The 16,597-nt window shown below is 38.3% G+C and overlaps 1 protein-coding gene and 1 long non-coding RNA gene across 2 annotated transcripts; both read right to left on the minus strand.

The window, feature by feature from the left end:
- Positions 1–1,212: 1,212 nt before the first annotated feature.
- LOC146463974 (uncharacterized) lies at positions 1,213–2,712 on the minus strand. The gene is made up of 2 exons (XR_014856736.1): positions 2,264–2,712; positions 1,213–2,083 (listed from the first exon to the last, which is right to left on the minus strand). It is a non-coding gene; the product is annotated as an uncharacterized LOC146463974 (long non-coding RNA).
- A 145-nt stretch (positions 2,713–2,857) lies between these two features.
- Positions 2,858–12,556, minus strand: LOC146463975 (uncharacterized). Its single transcript, XM_085083765.1, has 4 exons — positions 12,490–12,556; positions 4,807–4,996; positions 4,283–4,401; positions 2,858–3,277 (listed from the first exon to the last, which is right to left on the minus strand). The coding sequence occupies exons 1-4, from the start codon at positions 12,511–12,513 to the stop codon at positions 3,053–3,055; spliced, it is 558 nt and encodes a 185-aa protein (XP_084939891.1). The 5' UTR covers positions 12,514–12,556; the 3' UTR covers positions 2,858–3,052.
- Between the last annotated feature and the right edge of the window lie 4,041 nt (positions 12,557–16,597).

The following is a 16,597-nucleotide window of genomic DNA, read 5'->3' on the forward strand; positions in this document are numbered from 1 at the left end:
TTCTCAATTCCTGATACACTTTTGAATCTGTTCTGTTATGGCCAGTTTTAAAGAGTTTAGTCAGATACTACGATGCTGATCTTATTACTGATGAGGATTTTATAATCTTGTACGAGTTGTTTTCTTCACGAAACCCGGATTTTGCTTATTTTTCGTACAATCGCTTTCACTTGGAAACATGAACGACGACGAATGCAAAACCGAATTTAGAGTTAGGAAAAGGGATCTTCCAACACTGGCTCAAGCTCTTAGGATTGCACGTTCATTTCAACTTTCTCAGAGGAGCGCTGAAGATGGTATGGAAGGCTTTGTATGCTCCTGAAGCGACTTGCATATCCCTGTAGATATGGAGACCTCATTTACCGTTTTGGACGTCCAGTTCCCGTTTTTAGTATGGCTAGAAATCATGTCCTCGATTACATTTACAATATTCGCAATCATCTCATAACACAATGGAATCACACACTGCTGAGCCCTCGTGCTTTAGAAGTATACGCAGAAACTATCCACGGAAACGCATGATGCCAGTATGCTCAAAGATTCTGGACTACTACAAGATCTTGAACAATATGCATTTTCAACAACAGGGCAGCCGACAATGTGCATATATGGAGACCCTGCCTACCCCCTAAGGGTTCATCTCTAGGGCCCCTTTAGAGATGCTTACCTCACCCCTCAGAAGCAGCTTTACAACCAGTCAATTAAAAGGTGGACTACGCTAAGTACAGTATTATCTGAGAAATAGTGTAGAACACTAGCGTGGAACAGCAGAGAGGCACCAGGAATCTTTGTAGCTCTTCTTTATTCTTTAACGAACAGAATATTCCTTACGTCAACTCTACGACAATTCTACTCTATTCTACGAGTATCACTCAAATCACGCCTTACTTTATAGTATGCTGTAAACATGTTTACGACCGTAATTCAACCAAGGCTAGATGGTCCCAACCAGAGATAAGAGCTGGTTTCTGTCAAAATACACCTGACTAACCAGAAAGAGAAACACAACTATTCTAAGAAAATAGATAGAAAGGGAAACCAATCAAGCTGATAAAATCCTTGAGTGTTTTGCCTTGATCTCAATATTCTAGGAGGTCCAAGCCAATGTTACTCACGGGAAGTAGCAAACCTGTCCACAGCACAGCTGTCATCTCTAATCTTTGAACAACAAGAGAATGTCAAATAATCTGGAAAATATCTATCAAAACTACCGAAAGGTAATAACAACTGTATTCTAAAATTAAAGTCGAAAATGCACCCTTACATTAGCTTCACAACAATAGTATTTTTAATATAAGCGTACCAAGCAGTACCTTTACACTTAATCAACGCTTCGGATCGGAAAGCGCTTAGGATACATGTATCTATGCTGTCTATGTCAATAATATTCAAATTTTGGTCACAGAGATATTTTCCCGCAAGCTTTGCTGGGATATTGGCACTTAACAAGGTGTCTTGAGCATTTTCAATGCCCAACAGTTGTTCAATTTTCGTGAAAATTAATAATTAATAGCTTCGTTTGACTGCCGTATACAGTAAAACTAGTAAATTGTTTTCTCTATTTCATTAGCAACTTGAAGATTGCGTGCTTTTCATTGAAACGCTTTGCAGTAGTTAGTTATCCATCCGGGTCCAGTTCTTCAAAGCCCGATTAGGCTAATCCTGGGTTAACGTGAACTTGGATTCAAGTTTAATTATTAATGAATAAGGATGTTTCTAAAGGCATTGGGTCCCTTAGTTTTGACTTATACTTTTCCCTAGGCCCTTAAATTAGCTTTTAGAAACATTTTTAGTTAGCAAAATGAAAGATCTCCCTTAACTTTTAATCATGCACGGATGTTTAGCGTTAATCGGCTTTTGAACAATCGGGGCCCGGTTAGTATGTGGTATTTTTCTCGAATGCTAATTTCCAAAGTTCACAAAAGCATAATTGTTATGAACTCTATTGAAACACGCTTTTCCAGGAATGTTTTAGAAGCCGTTCAAAAAACTCGCAGCACATGTTTTATTGGGTCTAAAACCACTCGGCCGTACCTCGTGGTTTTGACCCGATAAGACACTCCTGCTCGTCTTTTAAACATTACTTAGTCTACAGTCGTTTATTGGCCTGGCTGCCACGAGTCTGTATACCTCAGCCGTAGAGCATCTGAACTAGTAATAGGGTGGTCAAAAGTTCGACTCCTGCGTCACTGACTGAGACAAAATACCTCTATCATTTATTCACCAGACAAAACATAACATCACTTTTTTCTAAAAACGTTACTTAATCTGCAGTCGTTTATTAGCCAAGCTGCCAAGAGTCTGCATAGCTTAGCAGTAGAGCATCTGAACTAGTAATAGGGTGATCAAAGGTTCGACTCCTATGTCACTCACTGAAACAAAATACCTCTATCATTTATTCACCAGACTTAAAACATAATATCACTTTTCTCTCAAAACTGGCCTGGCTTTCACAAGTTGTCCAGTAGTATTTAATTATTTTTGCAGTTGACTCGAGTGTCTGTTCCATTCTGTGTGTGAGTCAGTTTAGTTTTAAAAAAAGGTTTTAAAAGGAATTACCAGATCTCCTTCATACCGTGTAAACGGAAAATGTCATGAATTGTAATCTATTCGAAGCCCAAACTCAAACGAAAATTAAACGGAAGCATCAAAGGTCGCTTTTAATGACACGCCCTCTGAAATGTATCTTTACAACATTTAGAGGGACCAAGAGATTCGATTCTGCCCCAAAAATCCTTGTTGGCCTTCTCTTTTTTTCAACTAATTGCTCGGTAACTTTAAATCGAAGCGATTCGGAGAACAAAGCTGCCCCCCCCCCCCCCCCCCCCAATTGAGACCCTCCTTAATTCGTCTTCTACATGTTTAAGGCTAGCATAAACCTTTTGTAGCATAAGAGCCTATTCCAAAGGCAACTCGTAAATTGCATGGCCTCTCACTAACAATTTACGAAATTATATTTTTTGTAATATGCGGGAAAACATGACTCATTAAGAATGCTCCATAATTATAAACTGTTCGCAATAGCTTTTTCTGGGCCTTCACGAACCAATTCTTAGGATAACTGACGTTTCTCCCTTATAAATCTACAAGATATTTCTGAAAGAATGTCATCTGTCTCTATAAGAGATACGTTTTCACTGCAGTCACGGGTTACTCCAATACACATCGTTGCATTAACAAGAGTGGGTTGGTATACGAATCGTCCTTTGTTGCCGTCCCTAACAAACCTCTCCATGAACACAAAAGCCTGCTCACTTGTACTTCTGCATTGGTGTTGCTGTGAATGCAAGTGGAAATGTTATTAAACGTACTTAAAAAATGTTAGAAACTAATCAGTGCTCTTCTAGGTACTCTTCTAGTGACCGAAGTGTTCACTTGTCAACCATCAAACGAATAAAAATTTCACCGTCAAGAGATAAATTACCGGGAATTCAAAAACATAGGGTATAAGTATTTTAACCGTCAATATTTAATCCCCTCAAAGTCATTACTAGTTCATGACGAAAAAAAAAAGTAGATTACTACCGTAAAGGAAGTTTGAAAATATGATCTTAATTATCATAAAATTGGTGAGCTTTTTCTTTAAATTTCTCCAAGAATTATCACACACTCCAAAGACTGTTTCTTTCAAGCACCTAAAAGTTGGTTGAAAAACTGTTTATTAATCCACTTCTCGGTGTCTGGTAATTTGATGAAACACCCTCCCTTGTGTTTTATATTTTACGAGAACGTCTGGCCAAAAGTTCCCAATAGTGTCTGGAAGAGGTTTGTATCACTGATCCATGAATTAGCCAAAACTGAGCGCTCAATTTGTGAAATTAGTTGCAACCAAGTGGTGCAGATTCTCGCATTTCATATTAGCTGTCAGTGGTGACTCGAAGTCACAGCCAATATGCCCCAAACTTTTCAAAGTAACCAGATCAGGCAAATCTTGCCTGATTTGTTTTGAATAACCGAATAGGGTTCAACACTGAATGATGAGCTCACACTGCCCTCTGTGACATTGACATTAGCTAAACCAAGGCTCGAAGTTGACTGTCACTTTCGCCCAAAAGCCACAGGGCCAATGGGCCTAATACGCGAAGCCCACCTCTCCTAAATTAAGATGTTTTCAACGTATTATTCTTTATAATAGTCCTTTGCTGGAATAACTATAGACTATTGTTATGAAACATTCCTTAAGATACCCCTTAAATTAGGAGGGCTCCGTCAGATTTTTGTTTTTTAGAACTTAACGGTAAAGTAGAAAAGAACAGAGTTTTTGTTCATGAGCGTGACTCACCTCAAACACAAGTTTCCAATCTTGATTTTCTTTTGCTGCTTTCAGTGCGTACTGAATTCCGCTGCGTGGGTCAGTAAATTGAATACACCGCCCTCCTTTGAAATTCATTATCTGAAATCCTTAAAATAGTATTTAATTGTTGTTAAAAACATATTTCAAGGCTTCTATTACACCATAATCGTTTGGAGACGGAGGTTGGACAATTATATTCTCCGACTCTTCTATCCTTGTGAGATGATCTCAGGACGGGGTACTGTACATTACGTGCGCACTATAGTGGCTTTCAATTGAGATGCGGAGTCAGTTGCTTTGGTTTTACTTAACTGCGCTCCGTCATTGGCTGACAATTTCCTTTTTGAATCCCAATAACCCTCGTAAGATCTACGTTTCACGCATAGAAAGAGAGGGTGATCCTCTTTTGCGCATAGTCATAAACTGTACAAAAATATCTCTTAAAGGAAGCACCGTCCTCAACTTCGAGCACACAAGTTTGTGGGGCTCACCAGTCATGTGCGTGTACTTACCAGTGTTGGTGAATCTTTCCCATTTTAATGTACATCGGCGCTCTCCAGAAGAAGCTGTACAATAGACTCCAAGGGCACTCCCATTTGCGCAATTCAAACGCTCTTCTCTGAAGACGGAGCTAAGATAATATGAGGTCTGAGGTTTAGCGTTGACCTCCAAACAGGCCGTCAACAAAAACACGACCACAGCCTGAGAATAGAAAAATACAACACCGCCCGTGAAATTTTCAAGTTAATAGGGACCTTAAGATTGAAGTTTGTTTTCGTTTCCTGCAAACAGCAAAATTCTAAAAGTCACGTGACTCCGATCCTACCGTCACGTTTGAGGTTCAGGTTTCATCGTCAAGGACACTGTTTAGAGGTAAGTGAATTACGGCAGAGTTTTTCGCTGGTTTTAAAACTTTAAAGGGACGTTTAAACGTCAAATTTACTGTTTTTAAAGAGTTATCTCGATGAATTTAGAGATTTTTTTGATTCAGTTACGAGATGACAAAAATTAAATTTAAAACAACAACAGCTAGCTCGATACTATCCTCCTTGCAGCAGCCATCTGTGACAAGTTTCAGTGACTATCTTTGTTACTCGTGTCTAAATTTTAGCAGACAAATACATTTTTTAGGGACAAACTTGCGCACTAGTCTTATGTGTAAAAGGAAAAAATGTCATGCGAACTTTTGATACAATTGTTTCCTCTCGGCACTTTGTGCCGTGTTCGGAAAGCTTTTTTTTTCAGTTTTCCGAAAAAGTTTCCCATCAGGTAACCGTAGCATGAGGCCTTCCTGAGGGGAGGGTGGAGGGGGACAAAATGGGTAGGAAAGGCTGACTTCTTTCATTCTAAGAAGTATTAGAGACGGTTCGACAGGAATCCCACAATGCAGCAACAATGCTAAAATCTCGTCTCGTGTTTCAAAATGGCGGCAAGTTACGGGAAATCGGTTGGCCTTCTTCGTTTTTGGTTGATTTCTAATATTCCGGAAGGTAGGTGGACTAAATTTCTTTTGTTCTCAAGCGTTGAGATGTTTTTTATTGTATGTAAATCATTATTGAGTCACTGCGATTGCATGGAATGCCCAATGGGAGGCGAGAAGCGGGACCGGTTCACGGATGCGTGGTTTTCTTTTGTTATGTAAAATTCGCTCGGTAGAAAAGCATCTTTTTGAACAATAACAGAGTAACAGTGGCTGTAACTTCAGTTGAAGTTAATTTTACCTCTCTAGTAGCTTTTTATTGTAAAAGTCGCAAAAAGGCTCCACGCTTTACCGTCGAAATCGTCTTTGAATTATTGGACCTTCAAGAAAGCTTGAGATGCTTTTAGAAGAGAAGTATGAGAAACGTTCTTGAAGCACATTCTGGTTGCAAAGTTTTCCGATGTTGTTGTTCGGTATTTTAGAATCATCTGTCTTTATATTTTACTTTTCAGGTCTTATGGAAAGTCATTCTTCTATCGGTAAAAGGCATTCTGCGTCTTTAAGCCGATAACACCATCGATGCCTCATGAAAAACGAGAATGCCGCCAAGAACTTGTTCCACGCGGAAGTCGAACGAAGAAATCACGTTTGTTTGGCTCCACTTCATGCTTAAAATCGCCGTCTCAGAAATTTAAGACGAATTGATGCGAATTAATACTGGGCTTGCAGCGTCTTTAAAGATATCATCAACATTGCGCTCATCGACAGTCCGTGGCACCAGCGCAACTCCTCTTTCGTTCATTTTGTCGACGAAACTTACATGAATTTCTCGACAAATCATCTTTACACACGCTGGATAAGCCAAGCTAATCTCGAAATCATCTTTCGCGACACAATGGATGTAAAGAAGCCGATAATTCTTGAAATAAGATGCTTGATTCTCTTTCAATGTTCGAAAACAGGCCGCCATGATGTTCACTGCTCTCCGACTCATTCGAATGATGACATCACGAGTAAAACGATAATACATTTCATCAGCGCACGGAATCATGGGTAATATGCAAAGTAGTATGGGATTCCTCTCGAACCTCCTCAGATTAGAGACAAAGACTTGTGACGAACTGTAATCAATGTATTTATAAACAAGAGCTCCTTGGAAAAGATGGCCTGCAATAGCCGCTGTTCCGTAATGAGTTTATTGCGTGCCTGCGAGATAGGCAACGTTAAAGCTGCTAATCTCCAGAAATATTTCTTCGTGCATTTTTTTTAATACCGCTGTCAAAAGAAATGACATTCGAACTCTAGTGGGGGGTTAGGCTATCATCATCCGGTGCGGGAATCCGTCAGTTGCAGCTGACAAGTTTCAAACGCTTTTAAAACACATTTTTCAATCAAGGCGTTTAAACCTTATATAGTTATAGTTCTTTGGTAACTACTGAAGAAATTTTTTCAGAGCATGTGTTCTAGGGAGGACAAAAATGAGATGGTAGATCCACAGTAATGACTAGAGCAATATGGAAACATAGGACCCTCTGAGACCTAGCTTGGCCTTGTTTAGCTTTGATCACACTATAGGTAAGTCATAAGCCAAGAAAGAATCAAACATCGCGCAGAATGCCTGGACATCATGAATAATTCATAGCGACTGAAGCGGCAAATTCGAATGCGATCGCGCTTTGAAGAGCTGTAAATAAGAGAAGAATGGGCCGAAACTAGGCAACTAGGGTGCACAAAATTCACTTTCCCGAGTCTCAGAAATGATAATCCCAAAGTTCACGCACGGCTTTTTTTTTCCTGTACTGTGCCGGGCAATTGAACAGCTCGTTCAGTCCCAGACATGGGGCATTAGCCGACCTAGTTTTACAAAAAATCCGAATGCCCACAGGGCTGGTTAGTCTTGGGGGAGTGTGCAGTGCTGGAAATGACTGATGCATTAAAACAGACTCTCCCAACTTGTGCCTCTAGAAATATACGTAAAACAGTGTGGAGAATATACATTTCGATATTAGAGCTCAAGAGTTGGCGAACATGTCAGTTTTTATCCCACGGGTCTTTTCAAACAACTTGTCAATGATCGCACAGTCTTGGTTCCAGTTAATGAAGGTATTACTTACATTTCCTTGTATTTAGAATTGGAAGAGGCAGACTTATGGATGTGCTCCTTCCGTTGCGTGCAATGGTCACTGCTCGGGTGAACTTATATTGCGTGCAACGTAAAACCTTGTTATCTCCAAAAACATTTCGTGATGTTTTTGTTCTGATAAAGTGGAGGATAATAAGGCTGTAGTTATCTGGCTGAGCCTTGAACCCTTCAGTTTGCATCTGACGCGATTCCAACGCCTCGCGTGATTAAGGTGCGTGTTTCAATCAAGAGGGTCGAACCATAGTTCTTTGGTAACTAAAGAAATTGTTTCAGAGGCTGATGAATTCAACACGAGAATGTCTCAGTGCTGTTGTCCTTTTTTATGGAAAGAGAAGTTGCCTTCCAAGCACGGTTTTCTTTTTTTTTTTTTTTTTTTTCTCTGCTTAACTTGTTATATTTTTAAAATCAATATAAAAGCGGAAAAAATTCATTCGCGCGTACGCACCACTTATGAGCAACAACAAATAATCTCGAAATGAGACCTCACTATTATTCTGCAAACTGGATAGCTGCCACCAAAAATCGAAATGATAGTGAACCTAACCGCGGACTAGAAAAGTCTTCTGAACACTGGACAGCTGTCAATAAACTTAGCTAGGACTGAAAAAAAACATTTTAAATGCGAATATCATAGATGGTCTTCAGTGCAAGCATTTGCGAGAATCGACGAGCATAGCGTTTTCTCTCTTGTTACGAGTTCGAGCATTGTTCAAATTTGTTTTCAGACTCCACCTACTTAAAGACGAGCAGGTAGAACTTTTGAGCATTACGTACCTTATCAAAGAGGTCTTTTTCCGGTTCAACTTGGCGAGTGGTTTAGTGTGCTTAGTGGAGTTTCTCGCTCGTGATTTATCTAACGGACTCCGCATCCAAGTGAGGTGAAGTTAACAAAAATTACTGCAACTAGCGCAAGTTCACGCCGAGGGAAGCCAGAAAACGTTTCTCGCAACGGAGATAATTAAATCTAAAGAACCTCTCGTATAAAAAAGGGGCTTCGGAAATATCCCCATGCCCGTGATAAGCTTCCTTGCAAAACTTAAAGCATCTTCACTTACCGAAAATTTAAGCCGTGCATGCATTTAGTCTGCACTCTTGTTTCCCACGTCTACTGGGAAGATCACTACGGTTCTAGTGCTAAATACATCGCTTTTTAACGAATATCAATTTCCGCTCCATGAAGGCCTCGGTTCAGATTACTTCGCAGCACCTTTAACAAAGGTTACCACCCAGGTTGCTACTGCAAGGTATTTTGGTGGATTAATGGGCTTTTGTTCACAACGCTAACAGCGATTTTCAGTGTTACGTGCGTGGCAGAGAGTAGCGACTATCTTTCAACATGCCACCAGTTGACATGCTATGTCAACAGCTAAAGGACCGTTTAAACTAACAAGCTGATAACTTTGCGAGTATTGGCAAGAGAAAAGGTAAATAAACTAAAATTACTGACCAGAGACTCAATGGTTGGAGAGAGGTGTTAACATTACTCGGGTCTCAATTAAAAAAGAAAATAAACATTTTTTACGCTTTCGATTGCTCTCCATAGATGATCCATGACTTCCGGTAGAATTCGGCCACTTCTGTTCGCAAGGAGTTGGCACTCAAAACAGCCAATTTATCGATCTCGGATTGACTTTTTGATATTCCCCACGTCATTTTCGTGATACGAAAACCTTTCTCTGTCATCACCGAAATTCGAGTTCAACTGTACATTAGGGCAATCACTATTCAATACACTGAATCCTTGAGTGGAACTCTGCAGCTACAAAGCACGAATTTTCTCTTAAACTCTTACCTCTGTAGCTGTGAAAGGTCTGACGTTAAGCCAGACGTAGTGCAGGTAGTTAAATTAACCTTCAAAACTGGCAGTTATTGCTGAGATAATCGGTCTTCATGTCTTATCTAAAATCAACTTCCCGGGAGGTTCTTACCAGTTTGTGATTAACTGGTCGCTGATAATTAATGGAGGTCAAAATCAAAATAAGGAGATATTCCAGGGTCAGGTTATTGCTAGCCTCCCACGTAGTCGTTTTAGGGTACTCGTATTAAAACTAGTATCAGGGGATTCGTACTAAAATCCCTAGAGGCAGTTGTTAATACGGAATTGATTAAAGTCAGTGATTGGTTTCATTCTAATAAATTAAACATTAAACACCGAGAAATCAAACTATGTTATCTTCCATCCCTACCCGAAAAAAAACCCATTAATTACAAAAAGCAAATCAATTTATTTGATCCCAACACCGCTAGCGTAGCTCACCTGGAACGACATGCAGGATTACGTAAACATATCGGGACAGTGATTGATACTGAAATTTACTTGGAAATATCACATTGATTATGTTGCCTCTAAGATTAGCAGAAAAAAAAGGAAAGCATTTTTTTTAACAAAAAACAGTCTTACGATCGCGAGCCTACAAGTGCAAACCATCAGTGATAATTAATAATAAAAGAAAACAATTGTGAAAGGTCAGACGCAGTGCAAGAAGTAAAATATATTTTCAAAACTGGCAGTTATTGCTGAGATAATCTGTCTTCACGTCTTATCTAAATTCAAACTCCCCGGGAACTTCTTACCATTTTGTCATTAACTGGTCGCTGATAATTAAGGGAGGTCAAAAGCAAAATAAGAAGATATTCCAGGGTCAGGTTATTGCTAGCCTCCCACGCAGTCGTTTTAGTGTACTCGTATTAAAACTCGTATTAGGGGATTCGTACTAAAATCCCTAGAGACAGTTGTTATCACGGAATTGATAAAGGTCAGTGATTGGTTTCATTCTAATAAATTAAACATTATACACCAAGAAATCAAACTATGTTATCTTCCATCCCTACCAAAAAAAAAACATTTATTATCACGTGCAGATCAATTTATTTGATCTTAACACCAATAGCATAGCTCACCTGGAACGACTTGCAGGATTACGTAAAATATATGGGAACACTGGTTGATACTGAAATTTACTTGGAAATATCATATTGATTATGTTGCCTCTAAGATTAGCAGAATTATTGGTATTATAGCGAGATTGAGACATTTTATCCCTCTGAGTACTTTACTAACTATTTATCGATCTCTGATTGCCCCGTACTTGTCACACTGCATAATCGCCTGGAGACAGGTTGCGAAATCAAATTGGCGTAAAATTTTACTCTTGCAGAAGCGCGCCTTTCGTCTGATGCCATTTTTTTCCTAACAGAGATCACACCCTTCCTTTGTTCTTTTCTTCTAATATCTTACCAAATAATTTGCTTTATTAATTCGAGACGGTTTCGATCTTTGTGCCTCATGTTGCCCATGACTCTGTACATTTAAACCTTCAAAATCTCTACCGCCCTTCAAATCAAATTCACTCGCATAACACAAAGTTCTCTTCTGCTAGTAATTACTATGTTAAACCATCCAGAACAAACGTAGTGCGGGATTCTATCGCTAGATTAGGGCCAAATCTATGGAATTCTCTGCGTAAAAACTTTATATTTTTTTTAGTCTCCCCAATCAATTAGTAGGGCACTTGTGCTCGGCTATCCAGATTTGAGACTTGAATAAAGTTGTTATTGTTATTGTTATTATTATTATTATTATTATTATTATTATTATTATTATTATTATTATTATTATTATTATTATTATTATTATTATTATTATTATTATTATTATTTTTCTCTTTTCTTAGAAGGTGAAAGCAGACATTTTTCACCCGGTAAAACCTAGTAAGTCCTGCAAAACACCAAAAGATCGTAATTCCCAGTAACCAACCCAAACTATACTGAGCCTTGATTCCGTAAAATCTAACAGTTAAGCTTTTCAGTTTTACTTACTGCAGACATGTGTTTTAAATCCATTTAGTTCATCCACTTGTCCTCAGGAACCTCAAATGAATAGATCAGAACGGCTCTAATGTTAAATAGGCACGCACACAAAATGCTTTTATAAAGGTCACCTGCTCGGTATGTTAAAAATGATTCAGATTACCTGTAGCTACGTGACACTGACCACATTCCACTCTCCGAATGAAAATAAAAACAACTTTTGCTTTAATTCTCTCGCCTAGGTGCTTATCCAGTGGAATTAAAGCAAATCTTTCGTTTAACGTTTTTACCGCTGATCGCGATGAACGATTCGAACGAAATAAAGAACTTCATGATTTTTTGGGTGAGTTATTATTCATAAGAGTACGCCGTAATAAAACGTAGCTCAGTGTCCTAGTTACGCTTGTCCGTAACTTATTAAATGCGTAAGGTATCGTTCATAAGAGATACTCTAGGAAGGTTCTATACATATTTTCCCCTTTCTGTTTTACTTGAGATTTAAGCATGTTTAGCCTTGATAATCACCAAAGATATAATTGTAGGAGATAAATCCTATTCTTATATAGACCTCTCATGCTCTAATAATTGTGCTAACAGTAAGCACCTCCTAAATTTTTAAGACGCTCTACAGGTTTTTTACGAAAACCTCCTAGCCTTAATTTTTCTCTTGTTTTAGCTCAAAGCTGAGTTTTGTTTTGTTTTTTTTCACCTAGCAAAACCTTACGTACTGCAACGCACCAAAAACTCTAAAATTCCCAATATAACCAAAGCAATTTGTAAGCCCTGATTCATTAAACAGTTAAGCTGTCTAGCTTTAGTTACTGCAGAGATGAGTTTTAAATCCATTTAGTTCGTCCACTTGTCCTCAAGAACCTCAACTGAATAGGTCAACTCGCCTCTAATGTTCAATACGCACGTACACGAAATGTCTTTACTGAAAGATCTTTGGGTTGGTATGTTAAAAATGATTGCGGCAAAGATACCGCCTTCTTCAAAATTCACCTAGAAACTGATAACTTAAAAATCGTGACTCGTGTTCATCTGAACATAAATATTTCCGTGTAAATCACACCTGATAGAAGCCTGTTCGGTGTTTAAGAATAATAGAAGAGTGATCCACAGACCAGTTGTCCACTGTCCAGCAAAAATAAAACAACAACCGAACAACAACAAAACTAGCTTTAATCCTCTCGCCAAGGTGTCTATCTAGTGTTGTTTAATTTGTTTGAATGTTTTTACTTGGTCAGCCTTTGAATCTTTGAAATCGAGCCTAAGTAATAACGACTCTAAATTCTTTTTCAGTGACCTGTTAACAAGATTATCTCATCGTTAGCAACATCTCCCGCAATCACCCGCAATTAATTAACAATTACTCACCTCAGTGGAGGTGAAAAGTGAAGCGGCGAGGTAAATATCCTTCACTTCCACCGACACTGAGGTGAATAATTGTTTTAGTATATACCACACAAGTTGAATAACTAGTGGACCAAAAAAATTATTTTACTTCTGACAATGTACCAACAAATGGTATGAAATTTTAAATTCTCGCGCGCCGCGCAGTAAGCGATTTCTTATTGTAGAAAGTTCCATCTCGCTTTCTTGCAGACAAATAAAACTTTTGGAGACAATTGTTTAGTTCCTACGATGTCATTTCTTCAATTTTTCTGTGAAATTTGTCTTGTTGTTGAAACCATGCTGAAAAATTTAGATGTTTTAGTGTTTCCATTGTAATTTTAGTGCTCGGCAGTTTTTGTAAACAAGGGATTGTATTTTCATTTTCGCCTCAGAATACGAGGTTGAAAAGATTAAATAACTGACCATTTAATGCCGTTAAACCAAACTTGTTGCCATTTATGTATATATATATATATTTTTGTTTTTAACAGCCGCCTCGTTTATCGAAATAATTTCCTCTTAAGCAACTGTGGCGAACGGGAAGCCATCTTGTTTCTCTTCGGCTTCTCGGAGGTGAATTGTACTTGGCTTATCACCTTCGAGCTAGCCAATCAGCGCGAGCGAAAAGTACTATTCTTTTTTGTGATATATACTAATAATTATTAATAACATATTTTGCTTTTTAACTAAAATGATCAAAGACGCATCACAAGCATGAAAGGACGATAAATTAAGGTACCGTATTTATTCGATTAACCGCCCACGTCGAACAAGTGCCCATCTTGAAAGTCCAAAAATTTAATAAGCGCCCACCCTGAAAGCCCATAAACTTAAAAAGCGCCTACCCTATCTCCTTTCCAAAAAAACAAAAAACCATTTCTGTACTAGCCCAGCGTGTAGTATAAGAGGAGCGTCAGTTGTGTTCCAAAACTGGTTTTAGATATACGGTAGTCAGTGAACTTTTATGTTGTTTATGGTTTGCTCATGTTAGCGTTTGCAATTTGTTTTGTCTTGTTGAAGCGAAATAAACTTATTATCCCTGGTTTTGTTATTCTCTAAAAATGTCTTCGCTTGTTGAAAATGTAGGGAAAATAATAAGCACCCACCCTCGTGGTTCCAAAATTAAATAAACGTCCAGGGCGGTTTATAATTGAATACATACCGTACAAGGCAACAAAAGCTATTTAAAAAGATAAGTTTCCAGTAAGGATTAAAATGCTACAGTGATCTAGATTTCCCGTATCACAAGAGGTAAAGCATTCCACAGTGGCCGGAGCCGCGGCGGCAAAAGACCTATCACCAAATGATTGACATGATTTTTCCATCATTTGAGCGTAAGTGATAGGCAGATTGTTTCCTTATTGCGTGCAAACACTTGAGTTATGTATACACTCGATTGCAAAAACGTTGACACCTAAAAAGCATAAACCGTGAACGTTGAGACCCAACGGATTTGTGGGCAGTGTATAAACAATAACCTCATTTCCGTAATCAATAAGTTACCATTCTCGTTCTTTGCAATAAAAAATGCAGTGCTGACTTAATCCTTCCGAATAATTTTCTACCAAATAATGTTTAAGTTCATTGCCTGTTTTGAACTTAGGCAAATCGCGAATTGTATATCACTCAAATTGGCCCTTGTTGGCCAACTTGGACACTTTAATTAAAGCTTGGACAGTTTCCATCATTCACCACGTGCGACTAATTTTGGTCATCAACCGTCGCACGAGAATAGAATATTATGCAAATAAATTTAGTACACTTACAGTGTATACCCATGAAGCCATTGGGTCTCATCGTTCACGGTTTGTGCTTTTTAGGTGTCAACGTTTTTGCAATCGAGTGTATGCACTTACCTAAATCACGTTGGCGATCTATGCATTTGCTTACTCTGCCTCGTTGGCTAGACCAGAGGACTTTAAAACGGGAAATAAAATTAACGAGATATACTGCATAGGACGAAATGTTTTGCAAAACCAGAAATTTGTTTTTGCCATTTTCTGTGAGTTTGCCTTATAATAAAAAAAAATATCCCAAGGAATACATTGCGAAGAAAGAAAACTTTTCAGTGCAAAAAGTGAGGACAACCTGTAAAAATATTCCATATAAAATCCTGGGGCTAGATTCACCAAGATGTATCCTAAGTATTGTTTGAATAAGTGAACGACCATCTCAGTCATGTGGGTAATTTTTACTTATGCAGTTGCGGAAAGAAAGCCTGCATGAACGCTAGAACGCTAAACCTGATAACCTCTGCAATGCTGGCACCATGGTCTACAAGTTTGTGAATTTGTTCTACAGTTTGTATACCTGTAGCGGTGATGCGATGAAAGTGACTATGAAATTCATACATTTGAACTGCGGATGAAAGAAAAAAAAGACGATTTGCAGCGATCCGGTTTGGTTCTGCTACTCGTCATAAATAAGCAACGTTTTCAACTAGTTTAAGAGTTATAAAGTACGAAAGTAACTCCGAAGAACATCCTGCATTTGTCGAAAATGGAAATGGTTTAAGAGTTATATATTTATTTCAGTGTTATTTGACTGGCCAGAAACGAGACGTGACCGAGCTTGAAATCATCATGACCGGTGAGGAGAGGAGTCCGGATGTTAAAACTGCTTTCCAATTTTGAGTCAAAAACATGTAGTTTTCACTGCCCATTGTCAGAATTTAGGAAGCATTCCTAGCCATAACAGCCTTCTACGGATCTATGATTATTTTACGAGATCGTTTAATTGTATTTTCAAAACTCCGTTTTTATAAGACATGTCTCCAATGTTAAGACATCAGGCTCATAATTTTTCAGACTAAGGCCGGACGTCCCAAGTTTTTAGAAACGTTATAATTATTCACAAAGACTTCCTATCTCAGCAGGTGTCTTTAGTTTTCTCCTTAACGTAGGAGGTCAAAGTTGACTTACCAACTGGTAATAAGACCTGTCTTGCTTCTGGAGAAAAATTTGATTGTCTATGAGTTTTCATACCAATTTGCAACGGGGTGATCAATGTGTGGAGATTGCCGTAGTCTCTCCACTGGGCAAAAATAAAGTATTTGAAGCTTCTTCCTCTCTCCTTTCCAAGAACAAAATGTCAATTTTCAGTTAAATTTGAAGCGAAATTTAAAAACAAGTTAGTTAATGAAACAAATTTATAGGAGGAAGATCACGGTGCAAATTGAACAAATTAAAACAAATCCTTCGTTAGTTATTTTTAGTTTTTGCCAATGATCGCTATGAACAATTCAACTGAAATAAAACCCTCATTCATGATATTTGAAAATTATGATTCATAAGAGTTCCCTTAACAAAACAATTCCTGATTGGCTTAGCTTTACGAATTTGATAACTGCCACACGGCAACTTAAGCGAATATGAGGAACTTCAGTTACGCTTGTCTCATTCATGAATAAAACTTAGGATATACCCTTGGAGGGTTCTAAAGTTTCCTTTTCATGTTTGAAATGCATGTTAAGCCTTGAGAATTACCGAAGATATAATTGTTGGAGATAAATCCCATCACTTGATCCGCTTCGTCG

This window comes from Pavona decussata, unplaced genomic scaffold (genome assembly GCF_977016875.1).
Source record: "Pavona decussata unplaced genomic scaffold, jaPavDecu1.1 SCAFFOLD_170, whole genome shotgun sequence".
In the NCBI taxonomy this organism is placed as follows: domain Eukaryota; kingdom Metazoa; phylum Cnidaria; class Anthozoa; order Scleractinia; family Agariciidae; genus Pavona; species Pavona decussata.